The sequence below is a fragment of the Lepidochelys kempii genome, chromosome 2 (assembly GCF_965140285.1).
Source record: "Lepidochelys kempii isolate rLepKem1 chromosome 2, rLepKem1.hap1, whole genome shotgun sequence".
Classification (NCBI taxonomy): Eukaryota; Metazoa; Chordata; order Testudines; family Cheloniidae; genus Lepidochelys; species Lepidochelys kempii.
This window is the reverse complement of record NC_136381.1, coordinates 86,528,905-86,553,688: the sequence shown is the minus strand read 5'-3', so window position 1 is coordinate 86,553,688 and position 24,784 is coordinate 86,528,905. Positions and strand designations below refer to the sequence as shown.

At 41.1% G+C, this 24,784-nt stretch overlaps 1 protein-coding gene across 30 annotated transcripts in view; it reads left to right on the top strand.

Moving 5' to 3' along the window:
- Window positions 1-17,282, top strand: part of EPB41L3 (erythrocyte membrane protein band 4.1 like 3) — a 198,112-nt gene extending 180,830 nt beyond the window's left edge. For 14 of the 30 annotated variants that reach the window (XM_073331510.2, XM_073331503.2, XM_073331501.2 and 11 more), the window contains 10 exons: window positions 5,854-5,928; window positions 6,338-6,436; window positions 7,218-7,943; window positions 8,469-8,591; window positions 9,094-9,483; window positions 10,976-11,110; window positions 11,898-11,996; window positions 12,983-13,063; window positions 13,321-13,438; window positions 14,709-17,282. In XM_073331510.2, coding sequence (XP_073187611.2) covers window positions 5,854-5,928; window positions 6,338-6,436; window positions 7,218-7,943; window positions 8,469-8,591; window positions 9,094-9,483; window positions 10,976-11,110; window positions 11,898-11,996; window positions 12,983-13,063; window positions 13,321-13,431 — 1,839 coding nt within the window. In that variant the 3' untranslated portion in view covers window positions 13,432-13,438; window positions 14,709-17,282. The remainder of the gene's footprint in view (window positions 1-5,853; window positions 5,929-6,337; window positions 6,437-7,217; window positions 7,944-8,468; window positions 8,592-9,093; window positions 9,484-10,975; window positions 11,111-11,897; window positions 11,997-12,982; window positions 13,064-13,320; window positions 13,439-14,708) is intronic. The other 16 variants (XM_073331530.2, XM_073331527.2, XM_073331505.2 and 13 more) reach the window with 9 other exon arrangements.
- The last annotated feature ends 7,502 nt before the right edge of the window (window positions 17,283-24,784 follow it).

Below are 24,784 nucleotides of genomic sequence, written 5' to 3'. Positions count from 1 at the left end.
AATGATTATTTGCCTTTTTTTCAACTGTATCATGTTGGTGACTCATATTCAATTTGTAATGCACTATAACCCCGAGATCCTTTTCAGCAGGACTACCACCTCACCAGTTATTCCCCATTTTGTAGTTGTGCACATGATTTTTTCCTGCTGAAGTGAAGTACTTTGCACTTACATTTATTGATTCCATCTTGCTGAATTCAGACCAATTCTCCAATTTTTCAGGGTTGTTATGAATTCTAATCCTGTCCTGCAAAGTGCTTGCAACCCCTCCCAGCTTGGTGTCATCTGCACATTTTGTAAACGCAATCTTCATTCCATTATCCCAATCATTAATGAAAATATTGAATAGTTTCGGACTTTGGACTGACCCATGCCATGCACCACTGGATACGCTTTCCCAGTTTGACAGTGAACCATTGATAACTACTCTCTGGGTACCATTTTTCAACCAGTTGTGCATCCACCTTATAGTAGTTTCATCTAGACCACATTGCCCTAGTTTGCTTATGAGAATGTCATTTCGGACTGTGTCACAAAAGCCTTACCAAACTCAAGATATAGCATATGTACTACCCCTCCCACCCTCACATCCAATAGGCCAGTAACCCTTTCAAAGAGGAAATGAGGTTGGTTTGGCATGATTTGTTCTTGACAAATCCATGCTGTCAATTCCTTATCACCCTATTACTCTCTATGTACTTTATTTGCAGTCACTCCCATTAGGTGCTAGGTGCTTTCCAAGCCCTTAAAGGCATTCTCTGTTCTGAGGAACTCGCAATTGAAAGGCAGAGGTCAGGGAAAGGGGAAGAACAGTAGGCAATTTATGTGCATTTACAGATGAATCAGTAAGGTTCACTGTAAGCAGCATGGCAGAGGTACGTCTTGAAGAGGGACTTAAATGTGGATAGGGTTAAGGGGTCTGATGAGCTTGGGGGGGCGGGTGTGAACCAGCCTAGAGGGCTTTATGAAAGAAGGCATGGAGGCAATTGTATGAAAATCTGGCAAATGCTTGGACAAAGGTCAGGAGCATTGGCAGAGCAGAGGAGGAGGAGGGGATGACAAGAGGGAGTAGGTAGGGAGGAGCAGAGTTATTTAGAACTTTGAAAATGGTGATGTGTTAGTTATGCCTAATTTTCCAATTTCATAATCCGGACTAACATTTTGTAGGCATTAGCTGTAAACTATGTGATACATTTTTATTTGCGACCAGCTTGAAAGGCTAGATTGCCAAAAGTAAAAACCTGGGGCACTAAGTGGTCAGGAAATGCTCGTAGAAGAACTTTCCAACAAAAAGAAAAGGAGTACTTGTGGCCCTTAGAGACTAACAAATTTATAGGAGCATAAGGTTTTGTGAGCTACAGCTCACTTCATCGGATGCGTGCAGTATTTTCCACTGCATGCATCCGATGAAGTGAGCTGTAGCTCACGAAAGCTTATGTTCAAATAAATTGGTTAGTCCCTTAGGTGCCACAAGTACTCCTTTTCTTTTTGCGGATACAGACTAACACGGCTGCTACTCTGTTTCCAACAAAAATGTTTCTTTTTAAGTTAAGCATAAATTGTATGGTTTACGATATTGACAGAAGTGGTATTGTAACATCAAAACAACCTAAGACACGAAGCTGCCTTGCCATTCCTAAAAGTTCAAAGAAAATGGGTAATATGGAGCCTTCCACTAGTTTGAATCTAGTTCAAGTCGGTAGGGACTCAGAGTTGTTACCAGTGGTCTTCATGGTCTCCATGCTCTTAATCCAGTTCCAGAACCATTATCACAATTGTCAGTAACTGTTATCACTATAGGGCAGTGATTGAATGATCCTGGAAACTGAACGCCTGTTGGGTTGTACTTACAGAAAAACAATGATGGGAAAATACGGAGAAGCTTGCACTTGTATTTTTGGAAACATTCCTCAGCTTCCTCTTCTTTGAACACCTGAAGACAGAAACAGTCTCTCACTCAGAAAAGCCTGGACCCCAAATATTACAAGGAACTGCTTATGCAGATCAGGGCAATGCATTCAGGGATTGTGTACAATCTCAGACTTGTAAGGAAGCCTAAGCCAGGAATCAGAAGGGGATGATCCTAAGGATCTTTCAGCTTGCATCCAATATATGCAGTGCTTAGACACTATGGTGATTGGTACCCTACAGATGCCTAAGGAAGAGCCTCTAAAAATGCAGTGACATAGTAGGAATCCAGTTCCGGTATAGTAAAAATTGGTATTCCTAAACACTGTATTTAAGCTCTAAGTCAGGAAGTATAGAGCACAATGCGTAGTTTTAAGCATGCGAATAACCCTGTTGATTTGTGTGGGGCTACTCAAATGTGTAAAACTATGCACGTGCCTAAGTATTTTGCTGAACTGGATGGGGCCTTACAAAGGAAATTCTGTACAGTTCTGCAGTGAGTAGTAACACCCTTTTCTAACAATGTGGTACGGTAACTTCCCTGCCATTACATTTCCTAAATTAACTCTTTTTTTTCCCCAAAGAGAGATCACACTTTCTAACATCAGATAAAGTTTAATCCACATAAAGGTAACCAAGCAATACTAAATGTATTAAATCTCTGAGTGCCTCTTCTATAAAACATAATTTCTTCATTGATGGTTTACATGAATATGAGAGCACAGATTATGTCCCCTTGTTTTGAGAAAATCCTCAGAGTTTATACTTGGAATAGCAGCTAATGACACCTTCATGAATCGGGCGGTATCTTTATAGTCACTGTAATCTGTTATGTCAATACATCAGTGGTAGCTACAATTGGCTGGAATGCTCTTGCTGTCCTCCCCAAGGGATGAATCCCTGTGAGTAGATGACAAAGCATTCGTGATGGACAGCTTTAGCTTTAGAAATCGCACTATGCCAGAGTCTCAGTTTGGCTGCCTTCTGGGATACAGTGCAAGACTCATCTGTTTACCTTGGCTTTTTAAAATCAGTGGCTGGGAAGCTATTTATTATCAGTGGAAGAGGTGATTATTGAAATGGCTTTTTTTCTTACTACTATTTGATAGAAATCATTTTGGTTGTCATTTTGATAAATGTGCCCAAATATGACTGAGAGAGGCATGATAAAAATGTATAAGCAACTAAAAATCCCTGTTTACTTTTGTTATGAACGTACCATAAAGTTATTTATCTGAAACTCTAAGCACCTTTACAAAATAAAAGCCCAAGTCCATACGTAAGACAAAAGCCAGCAATAGCAAACAAACTCCCCACAAAAACAGCCATTTCCCCCTCACCAACCACCTAAATTCTCTCTCAAAACCGTACATGCCACCCAATTTCACCAACCTTAATATTCAGTTCTCCCCAAAATCCCACCCAATAAATGAGATTCAGCAAAATGCTCTAAAGATTCACAGATGTGAGGGCTCTTGTGGACCAACGGTGAGAGGGGGAATTCCAAAGGCGAAGGGCCCTCACTAAACATGACACCTCAGTATGCTGTCTCTCTTATAAACCAAAGGGATTCCTGCTCAAGTACTGCCCAGAGAGGTGGGTGTCTGTCAGGCAGGTTCCAAGCAATTTATAGGTCAAAATCAATACCTCAAATTCCACTTGGAAACCCACAGCCAGTGCAAAAATGGGAGGATAGGATACAAGTGCACCCATATTGACAAAGGTCAAGGAGTATTCAGATACTGTGAGAATTGTCTCATGACAACAGTCCCTCAGATAGTTTTTATTATTATTATTTCTCAGTCAGATAGGGTCAGATTACAATACTCTTTCTCAGATAGAGTATAATCTTTCTCTACTGTTAGCCCCACTGACTTTAATGGGGCTTTTCAACAGGAGTCAGGGTATCACAACCTGTCCAATAATAAGTTTCATTCAACTCAGCACACCATTTCTCACTTGTTACCCTTGTCTTCCCCAAATCAGTCCTTGAATTATTGTTACCTTAAAATTGTTCTAGGCTCTCTACTGACCCATTTGGTAACATCTGACACAGGAAACTGGGAGATATTAGTTTTTAGTATCACCTACTGATTTTTGTGATCTGTATTATAAATTAAGTCATATTGGCCCCATTTACTTTGACTAAGCACCACTGATCTCTCCAGTGCATTGAGTGATAGAGTTATGTTATTTTGTATGTACTGGAAATGTATGGTGCCTAAATAAATTGCCTGGTTCCTCTGGAACATGGTATATTAATATAAGAATTTTGATAACACCCAGTTGCACTTGTTTTATTAAAATAATGTAATCAATTCAAAGAGATACACAGTCTACTTAAATCTCACTTAAGAATTGTTTAGTACACTTAAAAGTAACACTTAAGATTACTGTAAGGAAATGTATAGTCCACTAGTCAGTTTCACACAACAATAGGGGAAAGACTAACATTTTTAAAAATAGGAAAATGTGATTTAAAAAAAAACACACACACAGCTTTTGGCAGTGAGGTTCAACCGGTAGTAGCCGTTTGTTTCCTGAAGTTCAGCGAGTTACCTTTTCATGCATAGTTTGTAAATGTTCTTTATTTTGTCTGTTTTTTCATTGTTAAAATTTGTATTCTTCTCAAGTGACTAAACCATGTAGAATACGCATCACATTAGATGTTGAAAGATTACACTTTTATCACTTCAGCAATAATACTTGCAAAAAATATAATAAAAGATAATACACTGGATGTTATAGTAGATGCGGATTTTTCCATAATTCTACCTCTCTGCCTCATCACACTGCGGGGGATATTTGGCCAAGAAAATGAATTGCCCTAGAAGTGAGGAGGGATAGAGCATGCCTGAGAAATATCCCCACCCACATCTCAACAAGTGAGATTGTGGGGTGTTGGACCAGAAAAGGGGATGGACCCCTCCTAGAAGGTATGGATGGAGTAAAACCCATGCCCAAAGATGCAGAAGTCGTGTCCCTCCTCCTCGGGTTCTTGCCTCCCATTGGCTGGCTTTAGGAAGTGGGGGTACTGGGAGCTGATTGATCCCGCCACACCCCTCCCAACAATTTAAACTTTCCCCTGGACTTCAGGAGCCTCTTGCCTCTTCGTCTGCTCTCCCCTCCCTGCCTTTAGCTGTAACCACAGTGAGTTTTGTTTCCAGAATGCTGGATAGGAAGGGATAGGTCTGGCCAATCAGTCTTTGGGGATCAGGATTTTTTTCCCCACACTGGGCCAAACTGTCAGTTTCCAAAGGGTTTTTCACTTTCCTTGAATCATTATGGAGGCACAGTTGAGGTACAGAAGAATAGGATTTGGAAGTCTTAGTTAGGGATTATTTAGGAATATTTAGTTTGTCACAATTTTCAGCCTGTGTCCAGTGTACATAAAGGCTAAAAGGGCCAGCTACCAGTGGTAAATGAGACCTAAGTTTTCACAGACCGAGATCCCCCATTTGTAACCTCTGTCCCCCTCATGGGGAGTAGGCGAGTGGGTGAGAGGACTCAGAAGTGGGCTGGGCCCTGTGGGACAGGTTGGTTTTGGTTATATGGTGGGAGCCCTGTAACCCCACACTAGACTCCGTTAAATGTCTGGTATATGAGATGGGGTGTTTATATACCATCCATACCCAGTTGTAAGTTAATAAAGTTGTAGCCTGCTGCTTAAAATCCATTCCAGTGTCTATCTTTCATTCACCTGTGTGTCCTGAGCAAAGATGTACTCCTTGATATTTTTTTTTTATTATTGCTTGGAAAATTCTTTGCTACAATCATTCCTGTTTAATTCTATTTGCTATTTCTCAAATGAAATAGTCTGGCAATGAATGGTTTGCTTGTACATTAGAAATGTATGAAACATAGATAAGTTTGTGTAGAGTATGGAGTAAAAATGCATTTCACTTATTAAGAGTGTCTACTCCCTGGCCCTCTCTTATTCATTAGACCAAAGAAGAAAAAGAAAAATATGAAAAACTTATATTTTTGCAGAAGGGAAGTACTACATTCCTGGAGTCCCAGGTAAAAACAAAACATACTTTATTAAAATGCAATCAAATAGACTGGCACAGAGTTACTCTTTTGCTATCATTTTCCTTTTCAAAGCCACAAAATTATGTTAAAAAAAGCTCCACAAGTAGGTATGTTATTGTGGACAGAATACTGGGGAAGGAGAACAAGTACCCTCCAAAGTTTTTGTCTACCTACTAGAGATTTGTTTCCCTATGGTTAACAGCCTTGGGTGAGTGGATCTCAGGGGGAGAAGGTTCTCTAACTGTGCATGCATTTGCAGAGTACAGAAGTCTCACTGAAAATGTTACAGTGAATGAGGCACTGTTGTCATTAGAATGAATTTCCTTTATGGTGTCAAGTGAATTCAGATTATCTTGAGTGATGATGAAGTTTGAATTCTTACTGGTTTTTCCATTAGCCAAGAGAGATAGAGAAGAAGCTGCAGGAAGGAGAATCCACTGGCACTGTTACTTCTCATCAAATCATTTTCCAGAAAACTGTCCCATCATCCTTAGAGGTTATTTTTAATTAATTTGATTTAAACCAGTGCATTGGTTTAGTTGAATAAATTAAACTATTGTAGGGATAAATAATTGGACACTGTGTGCATTGAAACTAAATCACATAGCATACTTGTATATGTATACAGGCACATTGCATTTGTATATTTTGCATTATGTTCAAATAAAATCCACAATACTCAGGGTGTTTAATATACTGTATAGCTAAATTTAAACAATGCTAAAGAAGTCTGATTTATTCCCATAAAAGCAAGGAAACTCAGTTAAGACTGGCATATACAAACATGCGCTGTCCTGATACCTCAAAGTACTTCCACAAAATAATATTTGCATGGTAGTGGGGTGGGGGGAGTGACTGAATGGGCTAATTTATCCTATTTTTATAATTTGACCTTTATTTTAAAGAAATAGGGTATTGTTATGGTGCATGAGCTTATAGCCAGCCAGGATTACTCAAAAACAGCCAGTCAGATGTGTGTTTAATTTTTTTTAAATGCTACTCAGCTGCAAGTTATCAGAGAAAGACTGTGCCTAAAGTAAATGTTTGCAGCCACATCATAAATGGCTTCAAATGGGGGTCACAAAAGAAATTCTTTGCAGATTTTATGTTGCAAACAATGATGCTGTTTATAAATTTAATTGCTGCTGTACTAGGTACAGCTATTACATGTTCTCAAAAGAGCTACCTCAAATTTCTTAAGTTTTAATATTTTAGTGTTCCTAAAACAAAAATAATCAATTGGATAATCTAATGTAGCTTTTATATTTCAAATATAGGGCACTGAGGATTGGGTTATTGTAGACAAAATACCTACTGAGGTAGTTGATGGTGAATCGAAAAAAATTGTGACATACAAAGTAATGACTGTGAGCAGTAGAACTGGGGACATTCCACCTGAGATATTAAAATCCAGTACCATTGAAATGCAAAGCTTTGAGGACTTGGAAAATGAAATACAATCAAAAGAGGAGAATAAACAGAAAATGTACACCTTAGGAAAGTCCTATGACACTGTATCCGGGAAAATTGTAACCATGACAAGTAAAGCTAAAGAGGGAGAGAAAACAGTGCAGTCATCACTAGAAGCATTTCAAAAAATGGAGAGGGGAATGCCAGAATCTGTGAAAATCATTCCAGTAGTGGCTGAATATGAAATTCTAGAGCCCATCACTGACGAAAAAGCCAGGAGGGGATCCGATGTACAGAGTACAAAAAGAAAGCTGTCTGAATCTTTGACACCCATAAAGGAAGCAGAGTCTCAGTTGCATAGTCCTGAAGAGGAAACTTTGAAGAAAGCACAAAAGATGGACCAGGATTTTCATGGTACACTGGGAAGCTTGCAGTTTGGCAGAGCTGAAAAACACCTTGACAGTGAAGCTCTGAAAGCAGGGGCATTTGGTCGGAAAGATAAGAGCCTGTCTGAGTGGAGATATTCCAGAGAACAGCCATTTACCATTGCTACTGCTCACTATGTTACTGAATCGTCTGCATCAAGAGTAGTGGTAACAAGTGGCTTTGACTTTGTGCCACAATTTAAAGATTAAAGCATGACTTTTGTAGGCAATACCCTCACACTGCCCTACCTTTCAGTTATCTTGCTGCTTGGCTTTCTGTTGACAATAGCCAACCCAGCTTATTTTTTTTTTCCTCATGATTTAAGTCAGTACCACAGTCCAAAGCAGGCATTATAATCCTTTAAACTTTTCCAATTTATTTGAAGTCCATGTCGCTGAAATGTAGTGTTGCTGCTGTGGCTTGTAATTGGGGGTGGTGGGGGAGGTTTGCTTGAACCAGCAAAATCCCAGTGCTAACAAGTATGCTTTTCAATTACTGCTTATAGTCATTACAGATTTGTGCTCATTTATTTTCCCATTCTTTTCCTGTTTTCAACCTGTCTGTGTCCTTGCAATCTTATCCTCCCTTCCTCTATCTCAGCCTAGAGTTTTGTCAATTAACATATCTCTTTGTGTGTCTGTCTGTCTGTCTGTCTCTTTTGTGTATGACTCTGCATTTCTTTGTCCACTTAGACTAAACAGTCCTCCAGTGAAAAGACCTTGGATGGTTCAGATATCTTCAGTTTATTAGAGTCTGCAAGAAAACCAACTGAGTTCATAGGAGAGGTTACTTCTACTTCACATAGCAGGGCTCAGGTGGCCGTTTGATTCCATCTATGAATTTTATAACTACACACTACTGATTTTTGTTTTTCTTTTGTTCCCTGTATTTGCACATACGTGTGTTTGACTCACTGATGTTTCAGAATCTGCATGGTTAATATTAATTCAAATGCTTGGTGTACCTTTTACTTCCTAAAGCTAGATCACAACTAGAAACCTCACAAGAAAATCAAGTTCTATTCCTTTTTTTTTATTATTTTTGTCATTTTACAGGCTAGTTTATTTGCGTTTAGAATGCTAGGGCATGGATACAAACGAAAAGGATAGTATGAGATTTCTTCTCCCTTTTTTAAATGCTGGTTCATGGTGCGCTTTTGCTATAATAATAACCTTAAAGCGAAAACTTAAGCAACTCAGGAGAAACAAAATGGCAAACTTTAATATCATTTGTTACTTATATTTACAGTACATTGGCATTAGGAGCTGAATTAAGTTTTATTTTTCACTTCTGACATTTAAATCCATTTCCCTACAGAGAACAGAAACAAAGACAGGCCAGGAGATAAGTGCCAGCGAAATGAAGGAAGAGATTCAGCCACATCAGGATGCAGTGAAGAAGGTTGTGCAGGAGACTCTATTGGTAGAGGAGAGACATGTGACGAATGTGCATGCAAGTGGGGATGCTGTTAAATTGGCTGGAGATCAGCTGGATGCTATGGCACAGGCAGAATCTGCTGTTGCTTCTAGCATGAAAGGAAAGGAGGGTTCTGCTGTGACTGAGGGGGCTAAGGAGGAAAAAAGGGAGGAGGCTGATAAAGCTGTAACCAAACAAGAAGAAATTGCTGCTGCTTCTTATCAGCAAGAGGAGGAGCAGAGTGCAACAGTCCACGTTTCTGATACATTGGAAAGAAAACCTCATTTTGAGGTAACTAGTTATTAATAATCAGTTATTTCTGCATTGAAGTATAATGCAGTGATACTCAGACTGAGGTTTGGGAGCTGCAAGTGGCTCTTTAATGAGTCTCCTGCAGCTCTTGGCAGCACATGATATTAAAAAACGGTGTGATTTAATTATTAACCAATCAGGATATTTTTACTATATTATTAACCAATTGTAGAATACTTGGTCAATCATTTTGCTATGAGCGAAAATATACAAACACTCACATGCATATGTGTGTGTGTGTATATTATTTTATTTATATATATAAATTCATTGTTTCATTTATTTTTTGTGTGTGTGTATACACACACACACACACACACACACATATATATATATATTAAAAAAAATAAATGAAACAATGAATTTACACTACTGTGGCTCTTTTGGGTAATGATTGCTAATTTGGCTCCTGAACCGCTGAGGTTTGAGTATCACTGGTATAATGTATACAATATCGGACTAAATTAACTGCACTGATGAAGAGTTAAATAAAACATACACAGGTAGTAGATTACATTATCACATCTTTATAGTGGGCAGTTTGTTTCTCCTCTTATTTCCGTCTTGCATGGCAGTTCTGAGGCGTGTTGCTGGTTTCCATTATTGACAACATCAGGGTTGGCCTTAGGGAAAATGGTGCCCTGGGTGAACTTGTATTTTGGCGCCATTGGCCCCCACTGCTTCCCTGGGCTCCCCAACCCTCTATTGCCCCCAGACCCCGCTGTTTCCTTCCCCATTGCTCTGAGCTTCCCTCCTCAGCCTCGCACCCAAGGTATACCCCACTCCGTTCCTTTTTGAGCATGGCGTCTCCCCAGACCTCAGCACCCTACGCGGTTGCCCACCGGTAAGGCCGGTCCTGGACAACATGCAATGTATATTTTACCTAAAAGAGTGGGCAGTGCTGAAGACTGATGCCTTTTATGTAGCTGATCATAAGGATAAGTTTCCACTGCCTTTGGAAAGTTCATTAAAACGTATAAAGTTCACTTGTCCAAAAACATCAGAAAATAATACATTCGCCTGTATTTGTCTCAACTGGAAATAATTTACCTTGTCTTAAACTACTAAGTTTTCTCATTTTAGCCTCATTAGGAGGATTTCTAGACCTATTTGTACTAAGGGGTTAAAAACCTTCACATTGTTTTGCTTCTCTTTCTGAGAGGTAATTACAAGAAAATAAGCTTGTAATGTCAATCTGTTCTACTGTAATTTTGAAATAAGCAAACTTTTAATATTTGCATCTTTTCTAAAGTCAACTTCCACGAAGTACAGCTTAACATTAGATATAAAAACCACCTTGGAGTATTGTTAACATATATACATGTATGGACCGTTATGCTGACATTTTTTCCCTCCTGTAATGCAGAGCACATTTATTTTATTATTTTTTTTCTTCCATTCCCCAACAAAAAACATCTCTCTGAGAAATCCAAAAGCTTTAATAAATGCTCCAATTACTTTTCCATTGAAGCAGTCACCAGTTGTGAAGACTGAAACCATCAGCTTTGGCAGTGTTTCTGCTGGTGGGGAGAAGCTTGAAATTTCTACCAAGGAAGTTCCCATAGTTCATACAGAAACAAAAACCATTACATATGAATCATCACAGGTAAGAAACTTTGCAAGACCCAGGACCTAATTTACCAGGGACTAAAAAAATACCTGAGTGTCAGCTGTGTTAAATATGTTATAGTATTAAATAGTCATATCACCCATAGTAACTCTGTACTAAACAAAAGAACTATATAAATATGTAGGCTTATCTGAAGGTACCCTTATTTGTATCAGTATACGGTCTTTCGTGAACAGTGTTTAGACTACAGGACTTTGATGTATATGTTTAAACATATGTCCTTAAAAACTGTATGAGACACATTGTAATACAAACAAAAGTACTGTTGTAAACTTATGAGGTGATGCAAAATTCTGAAGTAGAGACATAAGTAATGAAATAACATCTAAATCCTACGGGACAGGTCCTGACCACTCCTGGCCATTAAAGAACCACATGATTCTTTTTGTAAAAGTAAGGATATTAATTTTGGTCTTCAGACTAAATTCCAACTCAAGCAATTAACTTCTACCTCTGAATTCTCCAGGCAGTTCCAGTTGCATGTAGAATTCGTCACTTCATGTTCCATGTTAAGCAGCTGCTGCGTTGCACTCTAGAAGTGGCCAAAATAGGAACTATTTGAAAGCACTTTGAACACCTCAAGACAGTACAGAAATGCTGTTGTTTCAGGCAAATGGAATAGCCTGTCGGCTACAAAGGAACATCTCAGCAGCAATTAGTTTATATCATCAGCCGCATTCTTTATGAAGAAGTCTAAAGATGGGGAAAGCTCAGCCAATATCCTCATTTTTCATGCACTATTTCTGGCATTCTTTTTCTTTAGGTGGATTCTGGTGCTGACTCGGAGCCAGGTGTATTGATGAGTGCACAAACCATCACATCTGAAACTACCAGTACTACAACCACTACCCATATCACCAAAGTAAGAAAATGATAGGGTCAGTCCTTGAGTAGGTGCATTTTCAGAACTTTGACATGACTCTCTAAATCAATATTTATTTCAGAAGATGGATGCAAGCTAATATTTTCCGTGTGAAATCCTATCTGGCTTGTGTAATTATGTAGTCCCCATGGCTGTAGTGCCTGAGCACCTCACAACATCCCTGTGAGGTAGGCAACTGTAATCCCCATTTTACACATGAGACCCAAAGAAATTTGGTGGCTTGCCCAAGGTCACCCAGTAAGTCTGTGGCAGAGCAGGATATTGAATCTGGGTCTTCCAAGTCCCAGGCTAGCACCTCAGCCCCTGGACCATCTTTCATCCCTAAGCATAACTCCCATTAATCTCACTGAGTATGTCTACACAGCAAGGAATAACCTGCGGCTGGCCCATGCCAGCCAACTCATGCTGCGGGGCAGTTTGATTGCTGTGTAGGCTTCCGGGTTCAGGATGAGGTCTAGGCTCTAGGACCCTAAGGGATGGGAGGTTCCAGAGCTCAGGCTCCAGCCCAAACCCAGAAGTCTACACAGCAATAAAACAGCCCCACTGCCCAGGCCCGAGCCAGGTGGCACAAGCCAGCTATGGGTGTCTAGTTCCTGTGCAGACATACCTTTTGGGACCAGGATTTAATGCTATCTGGGTGAAATTCATCTCTGGGCAAAGGAGTTACACAAGGCCACACTCCATTAAGAGCCCTCACAATGGGACGTAAGTGGGAGCAGAGGCTTTGTGTTTCTCCTATTGTGTGTGTGTAGATATTCTGTATATCCATGCCATTTTTCATATGTTGGATATGCAGTTGATGGCAACCATTCTGATATATGCACTGTATAACCATCTTTTCTGAAACTCTTGCTAGGTGAACTGTTCCTGCTCATTTATCTTCAGATTGTGGAACTGTTTCTTGGAACAAGCAGCACCACTTTTAAATGTGTGCATTTATTTGTATTTGTTCATCTCTCTTTTAGACTGTGAAAGGAGGCATTTCAGAGACAAGAATTGAAAAACGAATAGTCATCACAGGAGATGCAGATATCGACCATGACCAGGTAGAGTATATAAGCTACGAAAAGCTGCCCTGAACTGAAGACTACCAGAGAGGGAATATTTAACCTTAAGCTTTAAAACACTGTTCCTACTGGCATGCCTTAAACTGGATTAGTATTTAAATCAATGATAGTATATTTTAATCATTTTTCCTCATTTGTAAATTGTGTAATTTCTCATGAATCTCTCCACCTTGCTACTGATCATGCATGTTCCACCTCCTTTTTGTTTTTGCCCTTCTGTGGTTTCCTTGGGCTAGGCGCTGGCTCAGGCAATTAAAGAGGCCAAAGAGCAGCACCCTGACATGTCAGTGACCAAAGTAGTGGTACATAAAGAGACAGAAATCACACCAGAAGATGGGGAAGATTGACCCACAGGTAAGAGGAATAGATGATTTTCCTAGGCACTCACTGGGCTGGCATGCAGCAAAGGCATTCTCCTTCCATAATTCACCTCTAACTCCTTATTTCTTTCACTGGCATTTGCAAAAACCATGCAAGTATTAATTCTGGAATTTACTCTAGATGTAAATTATACACATTTAGTTCTATGTATTTTTCCTTGTTTAATAGTGCCAGTTAGAGAAATGGAAATTTGCTTTTGTTGGCTCTCTGGATGTTACTCATTATCCATGCTTTGATGTATTCCTAAAATTTCTAATTCTGCGATCAAAAATCTGTTGTCTGTTTATATATGTGACTTAAGAACAAAAGCATTTTGTTCTTAAAGGTACACTTTTAATTTCTTTTAAAATGCTGAGGAAAATAACTATAGCTACTTACCCTATTTTAGGCACAAATATGGAACAATTTAGGTTTTTACTTCAAACTTGTAAAGCTATGTGGTCCAATTTTCTTTTTTTAAATCCAAATTATTTTTGTGTCAATATTTGGATGTCTTCACTTCCTTGTATTTTGAAAGGACATTTTGTGTTTGAAAGTGGCATTGTTTCTCAGGATGAGATGATAATGCAGCTTTTCTTGTGTCTAGCTGTCTTCAGTAAAGGCATGCTCTCCAACTAAGTTTGGCTAAACAGTCATCTTGATAATATTGTATTTACTGTATGTGCAGAAACATATCATGCCTACTAACCTGCTATGCAAGAGCTCTTAATGACAGCATCATCCATAGGCTGCTTTGAATGCTGTATGCACACACAAAAAGAGGCTGCTTGTCGAATTTGTCTGAAATGATAGCAGCATCATATTCTTGAAGCACTCTGTATTCCCTAGCATTTGGTATAAGTAACATAGTATGATGTGCAACATCTCTTGAAAGTTTACTACTTTCCTGCTTTGGATGAGGAAATATAAATGCCTAAAGCAAATGTGAGTAGGACAACTGCTACTTATTTTGGAAGATGGAGCCAGTCCTTAAGGAATGAGCACCAATAACAGTTATGGTCTTCTGCTAATCAATTCAGAGAAAACAATGAAGTGGCCAGATGCAGAGCCCACTGAAATCAGTAGGGGTCTTTCCAATGCACCTTGGATCAGGCCCAAGGTTGACAGTTACTTATACTGGAATGATGCGGTTATTATAATGTTGTCACCTGAAGTATTCAACATGAGCCCCTTTTCACCCTTGATTTGAGAGAGAGAGAAATTCAGTTGTTTCAAATAATTAACTCGGTTCTCTTTCCTGCAGGAATAATTTAGCTTGCATATGAATCCAGTCATGCACACCCTTAGGAATACCAGAGCCTATATGGAGTCTCGGTTCTAACCTGACTGCCATGTATCTGTCTGTGGAAAATTTCAGTACCGAAGAATTGATCTTAAACGCTAATAAAGACACTGGCAGAGATATTTTCCCATATAAAGCAATCTGAATCAGCATCAGTGAAACAATATTGCATGAAGCAACAATAAATTTACAGAAAAGCAGCATTTTTAATTTTCATTATATCTAAGTTTTCAGCTATACCTGCACGTTCATAAACAATATAAACAGTGATCTAATGTAACACGTAAACAGTTCATGCCTTTCACATTTTATTAAATCTAAACATATTAAAATTTGTTAGGTGGCAAACCTTTTGTTTATGGATACTGTATATGAAGATTACCCGAAACTGCTAGAAGCTGTATAGGTACTGTGTATAATGTTTTATCACACATTAGATGTGCCAATAACACAGTTTATTCAGGAAACAATTTGAATCTTGTATTTGTTTTATCTGGTTTTATTACTATTGCCTGATAAAAAATGATGAATCTCTAATCTTATCAAAATATTTAAATTCTTACAAAATGTGCTTTGCATACCTGATTTAATACCTTGTGAGGTAGTAAAGATTTCAGCACATTTACTTGACTTTAAGATTTTTTTGTCAGCATTGATCAGAGTTTAAGTCAGAAAGTTTCCAGTCGCCGTTCAGAAGTTCTAACCCTGTAAATTATATGTAGTTATTTTGGAGAAAGTCTGTATTTTCCTTAGTTTATAGTGTTACAAAATTATTACTCTGAAATAACCTTGATGGTTTTTTATTGACTTCCCTTTTGTTCTCAGCGAAAAAAATGTTTCATTTCAGAATCTGGTCAGCAGCATTTACTATCTAGTTCAGAGCCAAGCCTTAAACTGTACAGAACATCCACTGAAAACTCATTAGTATTCCGTTATAATATCCATTGCAGGGATATAGTCTCCATTACACTCTCAGCTGCGTCACAACACATGGTGAATGTATGTTTCTGCATAGTGAAATAAAAGTGGTAAATGCATCCAAAATTGTATTGTTTTGTGTCTAAAAAAATCCATTTTTTTATATTCAAAACCCAAGTAATATCTGTATGATATCAAAGGCTTTATTCATCTGCATAGTAGATCTGTTCTGTCTTACAATGGACCACAGTACACCGTGCAGACAACTGGAGTTTGCAGGGCAGCCTACGGGATAATAATATGAAAATGTACTCCTTTGGGTAAAATGATGATAGCGAAGGAAAGAGAACATTATGCTTTTTTCTATCGCTGTGTACTGTGTTTCAGTTAAGTTAAATGGAAATTATTTGTGTTTGGCTAACAAAATTATAATGAAAATGTAGCATTGGCTCAAGATCTGTTTTCTTTTATATTTTTGCTCTGAATCTTGGATGAATTATCTATGTAAGAGAATCCTTACTTTTCTGTTTGCTATTGTTTGCTCCTTGACCACACTTTGATGACATTCCCTTAGTGATTTAACATGAATTTGTAGAGGCTAACTCACCCTTCAATCCATAAACCCTGGTAGGATGCAAGAAATAAATACAAGTGAATTTGTGTACGCAGGGCTCCTTCTCATTGACTTCAATGGAGGGCAGGATTTGGCCCACAGATTTGTTACAAGTATTTATTTTCTTAATTTAGAAAGAAAGAAAAGAGAATATATCAAGAGAATAATCTGTAGTTAATAATTAAAAAGAAATCTCCTGAGGCTTTGACTGTTCTACTCTGTCTCTCTAAAATGATGTTTTCAGTTAGCCATTCTTCATGTCTTTGTTGTTTAAGACCTCCCTTTATGTAACTCCCCTTCTAGCACATCAGTCATCTCTCACCTATTACCTAATGAATAATGCAAAGATTGTGTTCTTATGTCCATATATTTGAAGTTATCTCTTCCTGACCCTCTTCCTAATAAAACAAAATGTGTCTGTAAATTCTGTTCCTTCCCAGTGAAGGTAGAATTGCATTTATTCCCCCACCACCACCTCGTCCGCTACAGAGAGAAGAGGTATCCACCCTGTTTCTCAGCAGACTACATTCCAGGCTCTTGCTTCTGCATCAGGAGTTTAAAAATAGACTCTGAAGCCATATTGATCTTCCCTCAGGTGGCCCTTTCCTTGTCAGCTAAGAAACAGCATTATGTTACCTCAGAGATGTGAATGGCTACTATACTGCCTTCTGTCCAGAGTTACCCTTAGCATTATATTTTAGCATGGCTTGAGGGAAATGTACTGTAGTGATTATGTACAGTATGTATGCTGTCTGAAGATACTGTATCTTTGAGGTTAGTCTCTGTAAAAAGCTAGGTATGGCCTAAGCATGTACAGAATAAGAGATTAGAGTGGATTGGCAATGACATCTCAGTCATTGTTAGCAGCAGACCTTTGTTTGGGGTAATTCCTTGGGATGGTTCCTGGGAATAATAGTTTTGAATTTTTTTAGTGACTCTTTCTTGGGTTGTCTGCCTAATGCTGTGCCACATGAAATAAAAAACACTTCCCTGTTTCTACCAGATGCCTTTTGTCTCGGTCTCTTCTCACTTGTCCAGCTCTGAGCCATACGACCGTCCCTAGAAACAAACTGTCACGAGACCTGCACCATTACTAACACAGACCAATACAGAGAGAAATCTCACTCATTACAGCTGGAATAATAATTTCTGACAATACAGCACTGTCTGAATGGGCTGTTCTGCATCATTAAGATAAGGGATCCAAATGTGTAGGTGGAGTTTAGTGGAACTAGCATATCTGGTAAAAAAGAAACATAGCTGGTATGATCATTCTAGATATAGAAAGTATAAATACAATAATCTCATAATCATTACAAACAAATACTGTCCTTAAGAATCAGTATTGATCTTTCTTAAGCTTTTTGAGGCTATTACTACATAAATAATAAGTAATGTTGACCAAGTTCAAGCATCGCAGGAATTTTCTGATGGGCCTCTGTATTCAGAAATTAGATCAGAACCTGAACTGATGTCTTCACCCATATTCTTCAAACAGACAAGATTTGTTCAGATGGGGGAAAGGTGAGGGGGTGACAGATGTTCACCTTGTCAGCTCCCATTCAGATATTGTTCCTTGTTAGCACATTTTGCAGGTAAATTCGACAATGAGGCCGTGCTTCAATCTTGCAACCAACCTATAATTCAGGAAAATCTGATACCAATTTCCTTTGTTATCTCATAAAAGATTGTGGGACACAATCTGAATTTCAGTATTTCATTTAATGTCATTTATTGGCTTTTCCATGGTGTTATGAACCATAGAATCTTCCCAATTCACAAGCATTAGTGGTGAGATGATATTAGTATCCCCATTTTATAGATGAGGATTGAATGCACAGAGAGGCTATATGACTTGCTCAAGAAATCTGTGACAGAACTCAACCCTGATCTTCTGAATCCTGTGCCTTAATCTTTCTTCAACTTGAGTGCTACTTTAAGTTATGTAAATATTTTGTTTATACACCCATTGTTATAACATCTGGGCACATAGCATATGTTATATATAAAATATTGAAGCTGCCAACAGCAGGCAACACTTCAGATTACCCTGGTCTATCATAAAGAACCATAAAAACAATGCACAGTTGAGCAAATGCTTGATCAAAGTTACCTTGCATCATGCTTTGATAGTAACCCAAGCTTTGACAGATGGCAGTGACCCCCCTATACTAAAATGCCTATACCTTCATTCTTCAAAGGTCTGTTAATACCAGCAAGAGCTCTTGAGCTGATTTCAGCCATTGCAGTGAAACATAAGGAAAAGAGGCAGCATCTAAGGCAGGCAAGTCCCAAACCATATAAGGGTGATTGGACTGGAAGAGTGGTCTCAACCTTTTTCATGTTATGGACACCCCTTACCTCCCCACTTCACAGTTTTGAATCCATGCTGTCCCTGCAGCAACTCTAGTGCCTGGTTGTATGAAGTAAAAGTGTCATATATCAGGCCAATATTAAGGAGCTATAATGAAAACAAGCTACTTGGTTACATCTCTCTGGGAAGAGGTTTTTTGTTTATTAATATTGAATATCTTTGTGTTGTCTGCAGCCCTTACTGCTCTGATCTCTCTCAAGATCCCTTTGCAGTTTAGTTCTGCCTCTCTGAATGTTTTATAGGTCTCCAATTTTGGTAGTGTCCACAAATTTGACCACAGCCGAATATATACCAAAGAAACTCCCAAAGAAGAGGGACAAAAAAGCAGTTGTTCAGGGAGATGCTTGTTTCTTCGAGTTTAGCTGATCAAAAAAACCCTGTGGGAACTCTGGGAGTGTTTAATTGAACTACAGCAAGGAGCACAGCTGCTTGAATAAGACAAATGGTTCCACTTTGTGACAGAAAAAACTACATAGAACACCTTGAAGTGCTCTGTGGACCACCAGGCTTAACTGCAAATATTTACTAAATATGAGTGCCAAGATGATGGTTCATTTTATCATATGATTTCGATTTGAAAAAGAAAATGAAGGATTGTATTAATTCAGTAACTCCCAAAGAGGTGCAAATGCTGCTTGAGTTAAGAATGCACAGAGGAAGCACCTTTATCACTAAAGTTTGTGCCACTTCAGAAACAAGAGATTCTTTTCAAGTGCTTGTTCACGTCGATTCCAATCAGGTGTGCGCGTGCCATGTGCATGATCATCAGAAATTTGTTCCCTTAGCAGCGCCCGTCGGGTTGGCTAGGGGAGCCCCTTGGAGTGGCGCCCCCATGGCGCTCAATATATGAGCCTGCCAACCTGACCCCCCTATAGTTCCTTCTTACCATCTATGGCAGGGTTGGAACAGCATTTCGCTTCCTTGCAAGTGTTCCCTTAGGCTAGTACCTAGTCCTAGTTTTTGTTTTAGTAGTTAGTGTATTATTGTTTATAGTTGGTATAGAAATTGGTGAGTGGGATCGTTCCTATCCTCTTACCCCGCTTTGGGCTTCGGGGCATGCCTCAAGCCCAAGGGTTTAAGTCTTGAATCATAGAATCATAAAATATCAGGGTTGGAAGGGACCTCAGGAGGTCATCTAGTCCAGCCCCCTGCTCAAAGCAGGACCAATCCCCAACTAAATCATCCCAGCCAGGGCTTTGTCAAGCCTAACCTTAAAAACTTGTAAGGAAGGAGATTCCACCACCTCCCTCGGTAACGCATTCCAGTGTTTCACCACCCTCCTAGCGAAAAAGTTTTTCCTAATATCCAACCTAAACCTCCCCCACTGCAACTTGAGACCATTACTCCTTGTTCTGTCATATGCTACCACTGAGAACAGTCTAGATCCATCCTCTTTGGAACGCCCTTTCAGGTAGTTGAAAGCAGCTATCAAATCCCCCCTCATTCTTCTCTTCTGCAGACTAAACAATCCCAGTTCACTCAGCTTCTTCTCATAAGTCATGTGTTCCAGTCCCCTGATCATTTTTGTTGCCCTCTGCTGGACTCTTTCCAATTTTTCCACATCCTTCTTGTAGTGTGGGGCCCAAAACTGGACACAGTACTCCAGATGAGGCCTCACCAATATCGAATAGAGGGGAATGATCACATCCCTCGATCTGCTGGCAATGCCCCTACATATACATCCCAAAATGCCATTGGCCTTCTTGGCAACAAGGGCACACTGTTGACTCATATCCAGCTTCTCGTCCACTGTAACCCCTAGGTCCTTTTCTGCAGAACTGCTGCCGAGCCATTTGGGCCCTAGTCTGTAGCAGTGCATGGGATTCTTCCATCCTAGGTGCATGACTCTGCACTTGTCCTTGTTGAACCTCATCGGATTTCTTTTGGCTGAATCCTCATATTTGTCTAGGGCCCTCTGTATCCTATCCCTACCCTCCAGCGTATCTACCTCTCCTCCCAGTTTAGTGTCATCTGCAAACTTGCTGAGGGTGCAATCCACACCATCCTCCAGATCATTTATGAAGATACTGAACAAAACCGTCCCAAGGACCGACCCTTGGGGCATGCCACTTGATACCGGCTGCCAACTAGACATGGAGCCATTGATCACTGCCCGTTGAGCCCGACAATCTAGCCAACTTTCTATCCACCTTATAGTCCATTCATCCATCCCATACTTCTTTAACTTGCTGGCAAGAATACTGTGGGAGACTGTGTCAAAAGCTTTGCTGAAGTCAAGGAACAACACGTCCACCGCTTTCCCCTCATCCACGGAGCCAGTTATCTCGTCATAGAAGGTAATTAGATTAATCAGGCATGACTTGCCCTTGGTGAATCTATGCTGACTGTTCCTGATCACTTTCCTCTCCTCTAAGTGCTTCAGAATTGATTCCTTGAGGACCTGCTCCATGATTTTTCCAGGGACTGAGGTGAGGCTGACTGGCCTGTAGTTCCCAGGATCCTCCTCCTCTTTTTTAAAGATGGGCACTACATTAGCCTTTTTCCAGTCATACGGGACTTCCCCCGATCACCATGAGTTTTCAAAGGTAATGGCCAATGGCTCTGCAATCACATCCGCCAACTCCTTTCGCACTCTCGGATGCAGCGCATCCGGCCCCATGGACTTGTGCTCGTCCAGCTTTTCTAAATAGTCCCGAACCACTTCTTTCTCCACAGAGGGCTGGTCACCTCCTCCCCATGCTGTAGTGCAGTAGTGTGGGAGCTGACCTTGTTCGTGAAGACAGAGGCAAAAAAAGCATTAAGTACATTAGCTTTTTCCACATCTCTGTCACTAGGTTGCCTCTCTCATTCAGTAAGGGGCCCACACTTTCCTTAACTTTCTTCTTGTTGCTAACATACCTGAAGAAACCCTTCTTGTTACTCTTAACATCTCTTGCTAGCTGCAACCCCAGGTGTGATTTGGCCTTCCTGATTTCCCTCCTGCATACCTGAGCAATATTTTTATACTCTTCCCTGGTCATTTGTCCAATCTTCCACTTCTTGTAAGCTTCTTTTTTGTGTTTAAGATCAGCAAGGATTTCACTGTTAAGCCAAGCTGGTCGCCTGCCATATTTACTGTTCTTTCTACACATCGGGATGGTTTGTCCCTGTAACCTCAGTAAGGATTCTTTAAAATGCAGCCAGCTCTCCTGGACTCCTTTCCCCCTCATGTTATTCTCCCAGGGGATCCTGCCCATCAGTTCCCTGAGGGAGTCAAAGTCTGCTTTTCTGAAGTCCAGAGTCCATATTCTGCTGCTCTCCTTTCTTCCCTGTGTCAGGATCCTGACCTTGACTATCTCATGGTCACTGCCTCCCAGGTTCCCATCCACTTTTGCTTCCCCTACTAATTCTTCCAGGTTTGTGAGCAGCAGGTCAAGAAGAGCTCTGCCCCTAGTTGGTTCCTCCAGCACTTGCACCAGGAAATTGTCCCCTACACTTTCCAAAAACTTCCTGGATTGTCTGTGCACCACTATATTGCTCTCCCAGCAGATCTCAGGGTGATTGAAGTCCCCCATGAGAACCAGGGCCTGCCATCTAGTAACTTCCGTGAGTTGCCGGAAGAAAGTCTTGTCCGCCTCATCCCCCTGGTCCGGTGGTCTATAGCAGACTCCCACCACGACATCACCCTTGTAGCTCACACTTCTAAACTTAATTCAGAGACACTCAGGTTTTTCTGCAGTTTCATACTTGAGCTCTGAGCAGTCATACTGCTCCCTTACATACAGTGCAACTCCCCCACCTTTTCTGCCCTGCCTTGCAGTGTATGCTGAAAGCCTATGCCTAATAAAGATCCCCACGACTCATGCCTGAGGTGCATCAGTCTGAGCACTGCAAGATTTGTAAGGCTTTCAAGCCTAGAACTAGAAAGGAGCATGACTTCCGTTTAAAACAAGTTACTCAAGAAGCTTTCTCTGGGTAGCGGAGTACCCTGGGTACCCACTACCCAGAGAAAGCTCTTCAAGCCTCAACCCCAGCAGCAGCAGAGGCAATATCAGCCTTGCCCAAGGCAGGACACAGATCGCCGTAGGGGCAGGAACAATAGACATTGACCTTCTAACCCGCCTGGGCCCAACCAAGCCATCGATAGGACCCAAACAAGGGTTTTGAAGGGACACCCAAGGACGGCGTACCCACCACTATCCCAGATCCTTCCCCCAGCTTTCTGAACCGTGTTTCCCACTTATACCATGTGTGGTCCCATATAACATCAGACTGCGGGGTTCTTCGCATGGTAGAAGTGGGATATTCTCTCCAATTCCGCCTCTTCCCTCCCCCACACCCCCCCTTCCCCGTCCCTCTTCAGGGACCCTTTTACGAGCAATTCCTTATCCAGGAGGTGCAATCGCTCCTCACCATAGGGGCAGTGGAGGAGGTTCCTTAGGAGCTATGGGGCGAGGGATTCTACTCCCAATACTTCCTTGTCCCCATCTTAGACCTGCGAAGACTCTATCAGTTCATGGTAAAGTTGAAGTTCTGCATGGTCTCCCTGAGCATGATTATCCCTTCCCTAGATCTGGGGGACTGGTATGCCGCCCTTGACATGAGACGTGTACTTTCATGTAGCCATTTGGCCAGCCCACAGACATTTCCTGAGGTTTGTTGTCGACCACAAACACTGTAAGTTCACAGTGCTCCCATTCGGTTTATTGAAGGCCCCCCGGGTGTTCACCAATGGCATGTAAGTGGTTGTGGCCTTTCTCTGCAAGAGGCAGGTACAGGTGTATCCCTGTCTCAATGACTGCCTGCTGTGGGGGCGGTCCAGGGAGCAGGCAAAGTCCCAGGCCCAGTTAGTCAGAGATACCTTCCAGAGAGCAGGACGACTCTTCAACATGGACAAGTTGACGCTGTCACCGACCCAACAAGTAGAATTCACTGGGGCGGTGCTGGACTTGGTGCAGGCAAGAGCCATACTACCAGAGACCAGATTTCAAGCACTGACAGGCATCATTAAGACTCTCAGGCAATACCCCACCACAACCACAAGGATGTGCCTCAGTCTCCTTGGGACACATGGCGGCATGCATCTGTGTCCACCCACTCCAGGCATGGCTTGCCTCAGCTTATCACCCAGCTCGAGACAGTTTGGACTTGGTAGTAACAGTGCCGAGGCGAGTCTTAGATGCCTTATGCTGGTGGCTGGACCCTTGCCTGGTCCGTGAAGGAGTCCCATTCAGCACCCCTCAACTGTCCTTGACCTTCGTTACGGACGTGTCAGACCTGTGTTGGGGGGCCGTCCTAGGAGACATACAGACACAGGCCCAGTGATCACAGTTCGAGATCGCCACTCATATGAATATAAAGGAGCTCAGAGCGGTGAGACTAGCCTGCCAGGTCTTCCAGAGCAGAATACAAGGTCAATGCGTGGTGGTGCTGACTGACAACACCACCGCCATGTTTTATATAAACAAGCAGGGCGGAGCCCGCTCCTCCCCTCTCTGTCGGGAAGCTCTCTAACTGTGGGATTTTTGTATAGCCCACTCCATTCACCTGGAGGCGTCCTATCTCTCTGGAGTATGGAACGAGCTTTCAGACTACCTCATCAGGTTGTTTCGCAACCACAACTGGTCCATCCGTCCAGATGTCATGCATTCCATCTTCCAAAGGTGGGGGTTTCCCTGGATAGACCTATTTGCCACCATGAGCAACAGGAAGTGTCCAACATTTTGCTCTTTCCAAAAACACAGTCCAGGCTCTATGCACCAACCCTGTGGTGGGCTGTTTCCTGAAAGGTATGGAAAGGCTGTATCCACAGTCCTGGCTGCCAGTATCTGCTTGGGATCTCAGTCTGGTCCTCTCTAGGCTGATGGGGGCCCCATTTGAACCACTGGCTACACGCTCCCTTCTGTATCTCTCATGGAAGGTGATATTTCTGGTTGCCATCACATCAGCCAGGAGGATGTCAGATTTAAAAGTGTTAACCTCCGACCCCAGTCCCCCCCCCACACACACAGTCTTCCATAAGGACAACGTACAACTCAAGTCGCACCCAACCTTCCTGCCCAACATGGTATCCTAATTCCACATTGGCCAAGACATTTTTCTACCAGTCTTCTATTCCAAGCCACATGCTAATGCACAGGAACAGAGGCTTCACTCACTAGATGTCCAGAGAGCACTAGCATTCTACATTGA